Below are 15,638 nucleotides of genomic sequence, written 5' to 3'. Positions count from 1 at the left end.
AATAAATAAAAAGAAGAAAATAAAATCACTTGTAATCAATTCCCTTAGAGAAACAAGCATTGCTTAATACTCCTTGGTCTATATAGCTTCCATATCTCTTTTTGTTTTTTACTATACTCATTATTTTATAAGGAGTCCTGATGTGGTGCTGCAGGTTAATACACTGGACTACAAGGTTGGTTTGAACCTCAGGGTTGGTGGTTCAAGCTCACCAGCTGCTCCTCGGAAACACTATACAGGATTGCTGTGAGTTGGAACCAATTTGACGACACTTAACAAAAACAAAATTCTTTTGTAATGGAGCTATGGTGGCATGTTGTTGTTGTTGTTAAGTGCTGTCGAGTCGGTTCATAGTGGGTAACATATTGGCCTGCTAACAACAAGGTCAGCAGAGAGGTGAGACTTTTTGCTCACATAAAGATTTATAGCCTTGGAAACTCTACATGGGCACATTATGAGTCGGAAATGACTTGACGGCACACTTGTTGTTGTTAAGTACTGTGGAGTCAGTTCCAACTCATAGTGACTCTGCACAGGGTTTCCGAGGCTACAAATCTTTATGGTAGCAGAAAGCCTCATCTTTCTCCCATGGAACAGCTGGTAGTTTGGAACTGCCGACCTTGAGGTTAGCAGCCCGATTCATGTCCACTATGCTCCCAGAGCTCACGCTACCACCACCATAATCTGTTTTTTTGTTTTTCATAAAAAGAGTATCTTCTCATATTACATATTCTGCTATATTTTTCATAGATTTATGATATTTCATTATGTAGATCTATTGTTATTTCCTAAATTCTGTAATGGTGGGCATTTAAATGGTACTTACATTTTCATTTTTATAAATATTCATAATTCTTAGGAAAAATTTTTTTAGAAATGCTGGACCTACATATTTTTGGAGTGTTTTATTATTTAATGTCCTTTGGGAGTCTTGGTGTGGTTCCGTAGGATAGGCACTGAACAACAAAGTTGGCTTTGAACTCTAAGGCCAGTGGTTCAAACCTACCAGCCACTCTTTGGAAACCCTATATAGGGTCACTATAAGTCGGAACCAACTTGATGGCACTTAACAACAGAAAAGTATTCTACTTTACATTTTTACCTGGCAGGCACCTTTCTTAACCATGAGTTTGAATTGATCATTTGAACAAGAGATGATTCTTTGTGCATTTGACAGCATGAATTCAAGATGCCTGAGGTCTCTTCCACTAATTTGTATCCTACTCTGTCTGTCTCTAGCCCTCATGTAGTCAAATATTATGGCAGCTATTTTAAGAACACAGACTTGTGGATTGTTATGGAATACTGTGGGGCTGGCTCTGTGTCTGACATCATTCGATTGCGGAATAAAACGGTAAGTCTCCTTTCTAGACCCAGGCAGCTGAGCTTGTCTCTTCTGCCATCACGTTTCCTCTGGGTATTCATCCATGTCCTTTCTCCTACTACCATATCTAGGAATGGCTGGCGACTTTCCTCTCTCCTTTGGGTCTTTACTGTTTGCTCTTTGACCCGTCTTCCATGTGACAATTTTGACACCTACCCAATCCAGTCATTTTCAGTGTCTTCTGCTTATTTCCTGATTTTTTTGACTTACACATTTAAAATTTTTGATGTGTATAAAAAGAAACACAGCAAACAATATATACCATTTCAAAAAATTCTTCTGGCACAATTCTGTGGTATTTTCACTTTTCCAGTTTCTTTTTATTTCTTAACTGGGAGAAAAATTAACTATCAAATTGGCTGTAAATTTTAAATGTTTAAATTTGGCTTTGAATGTCTTCTCACATGCAGCATGCTCACAGACTAACTTCTACATTGTATATTAAGAGTTCCTGTGTATTGCAAAAGGTTAAGCATTCAAATACTAGTCGAAAGGTTGGCAGATCGAACCCACCCAGAGGTGCATTGGAAGACAGGCCTGGTGATCTGCTTCCGAGAGGTCACAACCTTGAGAACCCGATGGAGCAGTTTTGCACACATGGGGGTCACCAGGATTTGGAATGGATTTGATGGCCCACCAATAACAACATTCTATATACTCAAAATCTAAAACTCAACTTCATCATTAATCAAAGAATAATGCCATTATGAAAGATTATTTTCTGTTACTATGAGAGCTAGAATAAGTTTGAAGTCATGTACTAAGTTTTTTATAAACTATTACTTTATCCAGAAAAATTTTCAGAGTACTGTTCTAGGCCCTTGAGATCCAGTATTAATTAAGACCAACATTAACCTTGCTCTCATGGAAGCATACTTTCTAATAGGACAACAAAAAGCAAATTGATGATAACCGTAAAAGAAATACCAGCTAGTGGTAATTGCTATAGAGAATCCAGTCAGGGGAAGTGATAGGCCACTTTAGACCAGTGGTTGAGGAAGGTCACTCAGTGGTGGTGACGTTTAAAGTTAAGACTTGAATGACAAGAAGACACTAAGACTCTGGAAAGAACGTTTTAGGTGGGGGAGTAACCAGTGATAACCCTGAGCCTGGATGAGTTTGGCATGTTTGAGTGATAGTTAAAGGACTCTGTGGCTGAAGGGGGAAACTAGTAGGAGATTACGTTAGGTAGGCAGAGTTAGATTACGTTGGATAAGGTTGGCCACGGGTATGAGTTTGAATTTTATTCTGAGTAATATAGATACTAAGAGTGTGGTGGCTCCAGATGATAAGCACCGGACTGCAGACCACAAGGCCCTCAGTTGCTCCGTGCGGGAAAGATGAGGCTTCCTACTCCTGCAAAGATTTAAAGCCTCGGAAACCCTATACAGGATCACTATGAGTTGGAACTGACTCGATAGCACTTAACAACAAATAAAAATACTGGGTCTATAGTGGCGTAGTGGCTTGGCTGTACTTCTTCGAACATACAAGTGGTATTTGTACTCCTTGGTGTCCACGCAGTGTTTGTACTAAACAGAAAACCACCTACTGCCATCCAGTCACTTCTGACTCAGTGACCCTATGACAGAATTTCTCACAGGATGACGTGGCAGAGTCACATTTGATTTCATTGCTGTCTCCACCCTATACTGGGCCTTTTTTTGTTTTGGTTTTAGTTTTTAAAATGTATTTTATTGTGTATTTATCCCTGACCAGTGTGTTGTACAGTCATACAATAGAATATTTTACATCAATAAAAATGAATGACAGTATAATCGGCTTTTATTTTGAGTGATTGATTAAGCAAGACTTTGGAGGGTTTTGAACAGATCTGACTTCAGTCTGGCTTCCTGTGGCTGCTGCTTCAAAGTAAGGAGACCAGTTAGTAGATGATTAGAGTTGTTTAGGTAGGTTATAAGGACAGCTTGGATCACGTGATGTCAGACCATATATTTTGATGAGAGACAAGAGTCAAGGATAACCTCAGGCTTTTGGATGACCTCAGGCACCTGGAGGAAGGAAGTTGCTTTTTATTGAGAGAAGGAAGACAGGAGAAAGGAGTAGCTTGGGTGGATGGGGAGAGGAAAGGTAGGTAGGGTGGTTGTAGAAATAAAATTTGATTTTATCATGTTATGTTTATGATGCTTGTTAGCTATTTAGATAGAGATGTTGAGTGGGCAGATATATAGATCTGATGTTTTGAGAGAAATTTGGGCTGAAATTACAGCCAGGGGGTGGGGATGGTGAGTGTACTGATGGTATTCTAAGCCATGACTATTGAGTGTGGTTCACAGCTTGAATAAAAGATTATGTTTATATTCAAGGAAAGTTGTTTGGATCTAATTATTTTCTTTTTTCTTGTGTGCTGATGTAAATGGATAGAAGTTGATCTTCTTGTTCTTTTTTCCAGTTAACAGAAGATGAAATAGCTACAATATTACAGTCAACACTTAAGGGACTGGAATACCTTCATTTTATGAGAAAAATACACCGAGATATCAAGGCAGGAAATATTTTGCTAAATACAGAAGGACATGCAAAACTTGCAGATTTTGGGGTAGCAGGTCAGCTTACGGTAAGTATAAATGTTGCTTATATTGATCACTTCCAGCTCTGTCTTAAAATAAAATTCCTTTTATTTATCTTTACAATAAAACACTTGACTTAATCATGTTAGTAAGAAACTGTAGACTCTACTAACAGATTACAAGAGGGGTAGTGGGTTATTTTAGGTCCTTCTTATGGGTTCAGGCCGTGTGGTGGTGGTGATGGTTATGGTGCCGTGGAGTCGGTTCCGGCTCATAGCAACCCTGCATGGTATTTCCGAGGCTTTAAATTTTTACCGGAGCAGAAAGCCTCATCTTTCTCTCACAAAATGGCTGATAGTTTCGTTTGAACTGATGACCTTGAGGTTAGCAGCCCGACTTGTAACCACTGTGCTACCAGAGCTCCTTTCAGGCCATGTAGTTGACTATGTGCATGTTCAACTTCGATAAAAAGAAACACTTAAGAAATGATAGGGTAGAAGTGTAAATTCCATAGGGCTACATCAGCACATTAAAAAAGGAAGGAAAATGAAATTCATACTTTTTTTCCTTTGATTGATACAACATCATTTCATTCAACCTCCAGCCAGTCCGTGTAAGTTACTTTACTGAAACTGCTCTCCTCATGTGCTTCCAGAATACCAGTCTTTTGATTCCCCTGCTGCTTCATGAATGATGTACGGCAGTGAAAACACATTGCCAACAGGAAACCTCGAGTTATCTGATTTTGTAAAATAAATAAATATAGATGAAAGTATATTTAGACAAAGCTTGGGATAGGCATACACTAAAATTGGCAAGAATTTATATCCACATTCTTGGATGATGGTGGTAGTTATTGTTAAGTGCCATCTTGTCAAGTGTGACCCATAGTGACCCTGTGCACATTAGAATAAAAAACACTGCCCAGTCCTGTGCCATCCTCACAGCTGTTGTTACGCTTGAGCCCTTTGCTGCCACCACTGTGCCAGTCCATCTCGTTGAGGGTCTTTCTGTTTTTCACTGACCCTCCACTTTACCAAGAATGATATTTTTCTCCAGGGACTGGACCTTCCAGATAACATGTCTCACCATCCTGGCTTCTAAGGAGTAGCCTGGTTGTGCTTACAATATAGATTTATTTGTTCTTCTGGCAGTCCATGGTACTTTTAGTAGTTTCCTCCAGCACCATAATTCAAATGCATCATTTCTTCTACAGACTCCCTTATTCATTGCCCAACTTTCACATGCATATGAGCTGATGGAAAATACTGTGGCTTGAGTCAGGTGCCCCTTACAAACAAACTATCTTTGCTCTTGAGCACTTTAAAGAGATCTTGTGTAGCAGACTTGCCTAATGCAGTATGTTGTTTGATTTCTTGATTGCTGCTAACATTGAGTGTTGATTGTGGATCCAAGCAAAATGAAATCTCTGACTTCAGTCATTTCTCTGTTTGTCATGCTGTTATTTATTGGTCCACTTAAGAGGAATTTTGTTTTTTTTACATTGAGGTGTAATCCATAGTTTTTGGTTTTCATTAGTAAGTATTTTAAGCCCTCTTCACTTCCAGCAAGCAAGGTGGTATCATCTACATATCCCATATTGTTAATGAGTGCTCCTCCAATCCTGATGCCTCGTGTTCTTCCTCTTATAATCTAACTTTTCGGATTATTTGCTCAGCACACAGATTGATTAAGTATGGTGAAAGAATACAACCCTGGCACACACCTTTCCTGATTTTAAACCATTCAGTTTCTCCTTGGTCTGTTAGAATCACTGCCTCTTCGTCTGTGTACAGGTTCCTTTTAGCACAGTAAGTGTTCTGGAGTATCCATTCTTTGTACTATTATCCATAGCTTGCCTTGATCCACGCATTTGAAGCTTTTGCAGGGTCAATAAATCACAAGTAGACATCTTTCTGGTATTCTCTGCTCTCAGCCAAGATCTGTTTGATGTCAGCAATGATATCCTTAGTTTTACATCCTATTCTATATCCAATATGAATATCTGTCAGTTCCCTGTTAATGTTCTGTTGCAACCATTTGAATTATCTTCAGCAAAATTTTACTTGCATGATGTATTTAATGATCTTATACGATGATTTTCATATTCCACTGGGTCACCTTTCTTTGGATTGTGCACAGATATGGGTCTCTTCCAATTACTTGGTCAGGTAGCTGCCTTCCAAATTTTAATTTTATTTTTTATATTATGAAGTCTTGTTGTTGTTGTTATGTGCCATCAAGTTGGTTTCAAATCATCGCTGCCCTGTATAGGGTTTCTGAGACTGTAAATCTTTGTGGGAGCAGAAAGCTTCATCTTTCTCCCATAGAGCAACTGGTGGGCTTGAACTGCCAACCTTGTGGCTGGCAGTCCAGTGCTTATCCTAAAGTGCAGCAATGCTCCAAAGTCATGTTAATAATGATTTATACAAGTAAGAATAAAATGAAAACAAATTTTGTTAGAAATTTCCATAAGAATGCAAACAGCAATCTCCATTTTATCTACTCAGTTTTTGCAAGCATAATAAAAATGAAAAAAACTACCACAAGTCCTTTGTGCAAAACAGAATTGTCTACTTTTTCCTTTTTTTAAAATAATGGGTGATGTCCTTTCTGTTCAGATGAGAAGATCCTATTTCCTTTCTGTCTGAGAAATATGGATAGTGTTCACTCATTGGTTCTTCAGGAGAAAATTTACACAGATTAGGTTCCCATTGAACAATTTTTATACAGATTCTTCTATGCCTTTGGTTACAGTTTTCACCACGTGTCAGCCGTCTCATTACAGGCATGCCCAGCTGTCCAAAAATAGAATCTTCCTGGGAAGCCTTTGTAAGCTGAATTGGCATAAAGTGAAATCAGTTGCCATTAACTTTTATGGGAAATTTTCTGTGTGTTCCCAGACCCAATCAACAGCTTAGCAAATCAGACCAAATAACACATCAAGTCTAAAATCATTCTAATAGTATTCACAGACAGCGTTCAAAGCCGGGCCATGTGGCATTGAGCTGCTGAGGGGAGTTCCCAGGAAGGAGCTTGGCGACATCACTCGTTCTGCGTGCCTCCCTGCAGAACACATGCTGACCACCAGTTTTGCTTTTCACCTTTTATCTAAAAGCAAAAATACTCTTAGGATTTCTTTTAGTTAGTGAAAGTATACTAATACAGATAGATCTTTTGTAAAAGCTAAGTGGTGCAGAGTGAACTTTCAGAGAGTGGGGGCTGCCTGTATTTCCATTGCTCTGACTTCCTCTCCCCTTCCTGTCGTCTCATCATTACTTTTGAGTAAATGTTGGCCCTTTGGTCTCATATAGTTGATTGGCTATAGGAGCACATTACTCACAGGTGATATTTTATGGTGGTGGTTGTATGCCGTCAACTCAGTTCTGACTCATAGCAACCCTGTGTAGAGTTTCTGAGGCTGTAAATCTGTGGAAGAAGAAAGCCTCGTTGTTCTCCCCAGAAGAAGCTGGTGGATTCGAATTGCTGACCTTGCAGTTAGCAGCCCAATGAGTAACCTGCTACACTATCAGGCCTATCAGTTATTTGACTGAAAGGTGACCTCCAGAAATAGCTTCAGGTCTACCTTCAAAGGGTATCTTAGGGTGATAGTGTCAGGGCTTGCTCTAGACTCTGTCAGTTTTTTAGGAATTTGAATTTTGTTCTGCACATTTCTCCCCTTCTCCCAGGGGCCATCTATTGTGTCCCAGTTCAGAACAGTCAGGAGTGGTAGCTAGGCACCATGTCATTCTTCAGGGCTCAGGGTAGAGGAGGCTGTGGTTTAGTATATGGACAGTTTGTCCTGTGGACTAGTTTCTTCTTTGAACCTTTGATTGCCTTCATTCTGTTTTATACCGGGTAAGTAGAGACTAAGAGTTTTGTTTTAGATGGCCACCCTCAACTTTTCTGACCTCAGGTGCTACTCACCAAATGAAGAAGTGTTGCCGTTATGAACTATGTCATACTAGTTGACTAAGCTGTCTCCCTAGATCATGATCCTATGCCTTCAGGGTATTTGGAGTCCTGGTGTATAGATAGCACTGTAGGATAAGCATTGGACTGCTAACCACAAGGCTGGTGGTTCAAACCCTTTAGTTGCTGCTTGGAGACCCCATATAGGGTTGCTATGAGTAGGAAGTGACTCAATGGCACTTAGCAACAGCCAGAAGGAACTCTGTGTAGCTGTGCCCTCTGTGTGCTTTGTCATGTACATGCATGGCTTTATTTGATTGTGCTTTACAAATATTGTTCTTCACAAATTGAAGGTTTGTAGCAGCCTTGTGTTGAACAAGTCTGTTGGTGCCATATTTCCCAGGGTGTGAATTCTGCTGTGGTGCTGTAGGGTCAGCACTGGAGTGCTAACCACAAGGCCAGCTGTTCACATCTACCAGCTGCTCTCGGAAACCCTATGCAGGGTCACTAAGAGTCAGAACAGACTTGACAGAGCACAACAACAACTTGTGCTTACTTTGTGTGTCATTGTGATTATTCTCATTATAATTTCATACTTTTTCATAATGCTATTACACACTTTTAGACTACAGTATAATGTAAACAGGAGATTTTGTGGGATAAGCACCGGACTGCGAATCACAAGGTCAGCAGTTCGAGCCCATCAGCTGCTCTGAGGAAGAAAAATAAGGCTTTCTGCTCCCACTAAAATTTTTAGCCTCAGAAACCCTGTATAAGGTCGCTATGAGTGAGAACTGACTTGACTGCACTCAACAGCAACAGCACATGTGACCAAAACTTTGATGTGCACTTGTTGTTGTTGTTGTTGTTAGGTGCCATCGAGTCAGTACCGGCTCACAGTGACCCTATGCACAACAGAATGAAACACTGCCCAATCCTGGGCCAACCTCACTGTCGTTGCCACGCTTGAGCTGATGGATGCTGCCACTTTCCCAATCCATCTCGTTGGGGGTCTTCCTCTTTTTCTCTGACCCTCCACCTTACCAAACATGATATCCTTCTCCAGTGACTGGTCCCTCCTGACAATATGTCCGAAGTATGAGAGATGAAGTTTGGCCATCTTGGCCTCCAAGGAGCACTCTGGCTGCACTTCTTCCAACACTGATCTATTGGTTCTTTTGGCAGCCCATGACACTTTCAATATTCTCCTCTAACACCATAACTCAAAAGCATCAATTCTTCTACAGTCTTCCTATTCAATGTCCAGCTTTTGCATGCATATGACGTTATTGAAAATACCATGGCTTGGGTCAGGTGCACTTTAGTTCTCAAGCTGACATCTTTGCTCTTCAACAATTTAAAAAGGTCTGTGCAGCAGATTTGCCTAACGCAATGCGTTGTTTGATTTCTTGACTGCTGCTTCCATGAATGTTGATAGTTGATCCAAGAAGAATGAAGTCCTTGACAACTTCAGTCATTTCTCTGTTGATAAGAATGTTGTTTATTGGTCCAGTGGTGAGGATTTTTGTTTTCTTTACATTGAGATACAATCCATACAGAAGGCTGTGGTCTTTGATCTTCATTAGTATTTTAAGTCCTCTTCACTTTCAGCAAGCAAGGTTGTATCATCTGCGTATCACAGGTGTGCACTTGTTGCTGTTAAGTACCGTGGAGTCGGTTCCAACTCATAGTGACGCACAGAGTATCCAAAGCTGTAAGTCTTTATTGGAGCAGAAAGCCTCATCTATCTCCCGCAGAACAGCTGGTAGTTTCGAACTGCTGACCTTGAGATTAGCAATCTTATCTACGCTACTAGAGCTCCTTAGGTGTGTACTAGGAAATAAAAAAAAATGTATATTACTTACTTTGTTGTGATACTTACTTTGTTGCCGTATTCATTTTATTATGGTGGTCTGAAACTGAATTGGCAGTATCTCTGAGGTATGCCGGTATCCGGCTGCATGTACAACACACAAAAATCTGTATACACATATGCCTGCAAATATACCTCTACATGCATGTGTCTTTACGTGGTCCCCTCATTACTTTTAATTTTCAAAAAATTTCCCGTTATCCAAGTACCTATTTCTCATTGAAATAATTCGGTCAGTGCAACTTTGACGGCTACCGTTTGAAAACCCTCCTAACCATTTCAATTTTTCCTAGCTAAAGAAAATACTAAGTAGTATGTTAGTTCCTGTGTTAATTTCTTACATCGACTAGCAGTAAGATTGATTGAAAAATATCGCCTGTTGTTTGCTCCTCATGGCTACCAACCAGTCTAAGTTACAGGCATTTGAGAAGGAACATGGGCTGATGATGATGATAAGTCCTGTTGCATATTTGTTGTTGTTAAGTGCAATGGAGTCAGTTTCTACTCATAGCAATCCTGTATAGGGTTTCCGAGGAGCTGCTGGTGGGTTTGAACTGCCGGCCTGGGGTTAGCAGTCCAGTGTTTATCCTACAATGCCACACCAGAACTCTGCATATTTAGTTCTTTTTAAGATTCTTCTCTTCCTAAAGTGGAAGACCTATAGGAAAATCCCCTTTTATTAAGTCAAACTGTTATGGGAAAGTGTGTAAGTGTTTGTTTGTCATGGGCACCTTCTACTTTAAGTCCCAGACCCCAACTGTTTACATATCTTTTCTTTTTAGGTATTTTTTCTTTCTTGTCTGGAGTGTACATGCTCATGTAAACCATCAGTGTCCTTACTGATTCTACCTTTTAATGCATATTACTTTTGTATATATCACTCCAGATTTTTTTTGCTGTGCATAACTGCATGTCTTCTTCTTACTGATGACTGTTTTTATTGTTACGACTTTTACAAAAATGGAGTTATGTATAACCTGATTTTTTCAATCTGATGTTTTTGCTTCACACTGTATCTTGTACATTTCTTTTATGCCAGCATCTGTGTATCTTCTTCTTTTCTTGTACATGATATTTATTAACAATTATCTTACCCCTTTTGATGGTCATTTGGGCTATCTCCTCTTTCTTTTTTCTCTATTAAAAACATGTCAACAGCCTTTGTGAGCATACCTAGAAATAGATTTGGATCACAGATAGGTATATTTAAGAGTTTAATAATTAACTACCAACTTGCCTACCAAAAGGAGTCTTGGTGTGGTGCTGTAGGTTAATGCGCTGGACTGCAAAGTCAGTTTGAACTGCAAGGTTGGCGGTTCAGGCTCACCAGCTGCTCCTCAGAAGCTCTACACAGGGTCATTATGGGTCGGAACTGACTCAACGACACTTAACAACAACAGCACAACCTACCAAAAAGTTGTACCAGTTTATATACTCCAGTAACATATGGAATTATGTATCTTTCCACCAGCAGTTGTTACTTTTAATGTTTTTAATTTTTCTCAAACATATAATATGATTTAGGGTGTCCCCAGATTACAAACTAGTTCTTTTCCTAAATCTGTCTTTAAGTCACATTTATATGTAAGTTGCAACTGTTAGGTATGGTTTGTCCTTTATGCAAACACTTGTATACTGTATGCAAGTGTTTATCCTAGTATATAGTGTATTGTTGTTAAGTGCCATCGAGTTGGTTTTGACTCATAGTGATCCTGTATAGGATTTCCAAGGAGCAACTTGTAGGTTTGAACTGCTGACTTTGTGGTTAGCAGTCCAGGACTCCATATAGTACCTTTATATGCATTAAAAAAAAGAAAAATGAAAGAAACACTCTAGATACACTACATCTTTAACATGTTGTTGTGAAGTGCTGTCAAGTCAGTTTGGACTCATAGTGACCCTTGATAGGGTTTTCGAGGTGTGGCTGGTGGATTTGAACCACCGATCTTGAGGTTCAAACAGACCTTGTGGTCAAGTGCTTACCTTATAGCACCACATCAGGACTCCTCATCTTTAACATAGTATTTACATTGTTTTGATGCACGTTGCAAAGTAGTGCTCATGCTATTATGTTTCTTGAGTTTTTAATATAACAGGCTTTACAAATGTTGGTTTGTAATTACGGGGTATATGTAAGTCAGATATTCATGGTCCAGGGACTGTCTCTTGTTTCAGTTTGTGTCGTAATCATTGATAATCTGCATGTATTTCTTGGTCATTTGAATTTCTTTTGTGACATGTTTGATCACGTCTTCAGTGTGGGTTTTAGATGTAATTCACGTATTTCCTATTCAAGGCCTTTCTTTGCTTTTTGTACTAGTGCTGATGTATAGTGCTACTCTCTCCTCTGTGGACTTTAGGACACCATGGCCAAGCGGAATACAGTGATAGGAACACCGTTTTGGATGGCTCCAGAAGTGATTCAGGAAATTGGGTACAACTGTGTGGCAGACATCTGGTCGCTGGGAATAACTGCCATAGAAATGGCTGAAGGAAAACCCCCATATGCCGACATCCACCCAATGAGGGTAAGAAAATGGGCAACCAGGGGGGTGGCTAGTTACTGGTCATCATTAGAAGGTTAGCTCAGTGGTTGGCTTGGCTTGGGACTGAATGAATTGTAAGGAAGTTATAAGTGTCACTCTGGAAGATCATATTTCTCCAGCTCTAGATGTAGTTACTGGTTCATTCCAGCCTGGTTCAGCCCTTTCCATTGCTAATGTTGTGTACCGATAGCCCTCTGGCTGAACATGGGTCACAGAAATGCTTACTTTGACCTACGTGAAGTTAAAAACTATATTAGAGCCTACATTTTAATATGGGAGCAAGGTGGCTCCATATGATAAACACTGAACTGTGAACCACAAGGTCCGAGATTCGAACCCACCAGACATCGCATAGGAGAAAGATGAGGCATTCTGCTCCTGAAAAGCATTAAAGCCTTGGAAACCCTGTACAGGGTCACTGGAGTCCAAACTTGACTCCAACAACCATTTTAACATGATGACATTAAGAGGAGCTAAGCAATACTGATCTCCTTTATACAGGACATGGACAGTCCTCGAGATTACCTATAGTGTCCTCAGGCATTGGTGGTTGTCTCTTACAGGGTTTTTACTGACGTTTTACCAATAGTGATATTAAGATTAAAGCAAACTCATTTTTGAACTCTTCTCTAACACTAAGCCTGTTTGATTTGCTGTCTTTTCCTTGTGGGGCCCCTGAAGACATTTGAATTTGTAAATTGTGGGTTGTGGGTCCCCAGAGTCTCTTCATTTGCACTCTAGCCTCCATCCACTTCTAGGGGACCATGGGCTGCATGTGCACTGAAACTCCCTAATGTGAGCACCCTACAGGGCCCCCAGGCTTTACCCATCTTAGGACCCCTCATTACAACACTTAACAACACTTAACAATATGCCCTGCCTTCTTTTGTGGCTCCACAGTTTTTGCAGTAGCATAGCTCCCTACCCCAACTCCACCCTCCTCAGATGAGTTCGCTGCCCCATTTGGAGATTTGACTAGATTAAAAAACTGTGTGTACTCATGTCCAAAGATAAGCTCCTTCCCCTTTTTAGGGGCACAGAATTTACTGGTGATATGTTTAGATTTTTTTTTTTCCTTAAATATTGTATGGTTTCTGCTACTGTGCCTTCGAGTTCACAAATCTTTTTCTTCTCTGTTATTTAATATGAGGGAAGAGGTTCAAAAAGTTTGTGGAAAATTCCATTATCTTTTAGTTTCCATTGTTGGTAAACTTAAAAGTACCTTCATATGCCATTAATCTTTTTTTTTTTAAGGTTTTTATTGATTGAGTAAAAGTTTAAAGGGCATATCATCAGTTTTACATTCAACAAATTATACACCTTGTTCATTACAATGATTATAATCCCCTCCATGCACCATCAGTTACCAGTGTTTCTCTTTAGTCAATTTTCCTTTTTTTTAAACATTCAGGCATTTATAATCATTTATACCACCAAAGGACACATTCTGCAAGTCTGCCTCCTGGGCGGCCAGCTCTCAGTCCCTCTCTTTCCATGAATCTAGAGTCCTTAGCTGCTCCCTCTCTTCATGTCCCCATCTCTGCCTCCAACTCTGGTGTTGCTGCTTCTCTGGATAAGGTCCCACATTCCGCTTGTGCTCTTCTCCCTTGATGATCCTATGGTCCTTTGTTTCTGCACTGTAAGATTAACCACTCTCCTGTTCTTGTTACAAAACTTCTACCTTTATAACTGTGAGAGTCGCAATTCGTTATGATAACAATTACTCATTATTGAATCATAAGAATCTTATCCTCATCTCTTTTAACCAGACCCATCTAGACAAGATGAAAACTATTCATTGGGGACTCATTCTTTCCCCACACACTCTTAAACTAAGCTCCCCCTTGAAACCTTATAAGCCAGTCACTGCGTGCCTTTATCACTCCCTCATTTTAGGTCGCCAGTGTCTAAGTTGCCCATCCCTATCTATATCAGCTGGATGCTTCACTCTCAGCTCTAGCCCTCTGTGGCTATGTCCTTGTCGATAGGCTCAGGTATCTCCAGGTCTCACCACACTTTGGACCAACCAGCCCTTCTTCTCTCTCTCATCTCCAGGTCCATGGGAGTCTGTGGAGTGTGGCTGAAGTCAGCCCATTTCTTCATTGCTGCCTATCCTCCTCTTCCACTCACCAGTAGACCAACATGGGCACCAGCAAGCTTACATACTTGCTCATGTGTTCCCTTTGAGTTTCAGTCTTAGAGAGGGGTTTGTCCTGAAGGAACTTGATTGCTTGCCTTGATGGCTTCCTGGTGAACAACTTGCTTTTTCTTGTAGTAGCCAGTCATATCATATGCCATTAATCTTACACAGTGTACTTTTTTTTTTTAGTCATGTGAAAAAAAAGTATTTAAATGTATAATCTAGAAAGGCTGAAATTTAAAATTAGTTGCTGGTGGTGGGTCTGGGGAAGCAGTTCTGGGTGTTTTGCTCCAAATTGTCCTTAATGTCATTTTTCTTTTCTTTTTTATTGTTAATTGATTGAAAGTGTACAGAGCAGATATCAGTGTTTTACCTTCAATAAACCATATACTTTGCTTCACTACATGGTTGCAATCCCCATCCATGTACCAATAGTTAACAACATTTATCTCTATTCACTGTAATGATTGCATTCCTCCCTGTGTTTCCTGCTATCTTCATCTTTCCTCTACAAACCTTCCTCTTGTTGTATATTGTCTGCCCTGTCACCCCTGTTAGCATGTATCTACCCTCTATCACGGCACATAACAACAACAACAACATCCCAATTTTGGCTTACATGAAGAAACAAGAGAAAATGGCTCAAATTGACTGTTGTCTCCAGGGCATTGTGAGGTTGTTATTTGTAAAAACAAACAGTGCTGTTGTTGAACCCACAGGGGAGAAATCTCTGGGGCCCTTGCAATTCAAGGAGCTGATGAGGTGGGTGTGGGAGGGATGTGACTGCAGAGTTTCTGGTCTTTAATGACGTTCCTAAGGAGCTCTGGTAGCATAGTGTTTACGAATCGGGCTGCGAACCACAAGGTCAGCAGTTCGAAATCACCAGCGGTTCCTTGGGAGAAAGATGAGGCTATCTGCTCCCGTACAGATTTACAGCCTCGGAAGCCCTGTTCAGGGTTGCTATGGGTCGGAACTGACTTGACGGCACTTAACAACAACAGTGACGTTCCTATTCACCTTGGTGTTACCGATGATCAGGACGCTCAGTCCAGAGTAATTTGTATGAACCATTGATGGAGCTAGTTGTGGTGTCTTGTAGGACCACTGAGCCACCAGAGCAGCATTTAACCAGTCACCCTACCCCCAGTTACCCTGTGGTCCTAACAGACACTGAAACTAGCTCTATCAAGGGCCCCTCCAAACTATTTCCAGATTGAGTGCTGTGAACATAGATAACACCAAGATAACATAG

At 40.3% G+C, this 15,638-nt stretch overlaps 1 protein-coding gene across 1 annotated transcript in view; it reads left to right on the top strand.

Annotated features, from left to right (window-relative positions):
- Positions 1-15,638, top strand: part of STK4 (serine/threonine kinase 4) — a 107,567-nt gene that overhangs the window by 14,450 nt on the left and 77,479 nt on the right. The window contains exons 4-6 of the mRNA XM_006839259.1: positions 1,240-1,354; positions 3,798-3,962; positions 12,061-12,228. Coding sequence (XP_006839322.1) covers positions 1,240-1,354; positions 3,798-3,962; positions 12,061-12,228 — 448 coding nt within the window. The remainder of the gene's footprint in view (positions 1-1,239; positions 1,355-3,797; positions 3,963-12,060; positions 12,229-15,638) is intronic.

Source organism: Chrysochloris asiatica, unplaced genomic scaffold (assembly GCF_000296735.1).
Source record: "Chrysochloris asiatica unplaced genomic scaffold, ChrAsi1.0 scaffold00023, whole genome shotgun sequence".
In the NCBI taxonomy this organism is placed as follows: domain Eukaryota; kingdom Metazoa; phylum Chordata; class Mammalia; order Afrosoricida; family Chrysochloridae; genus Chrysochloris; species Chrysochloris asiatica.
The sequence above is the reverse complement of the archived record's forward strand: the minus strand, read 5'-3'. Positions and strand labels throughout refer to the sequence as shown.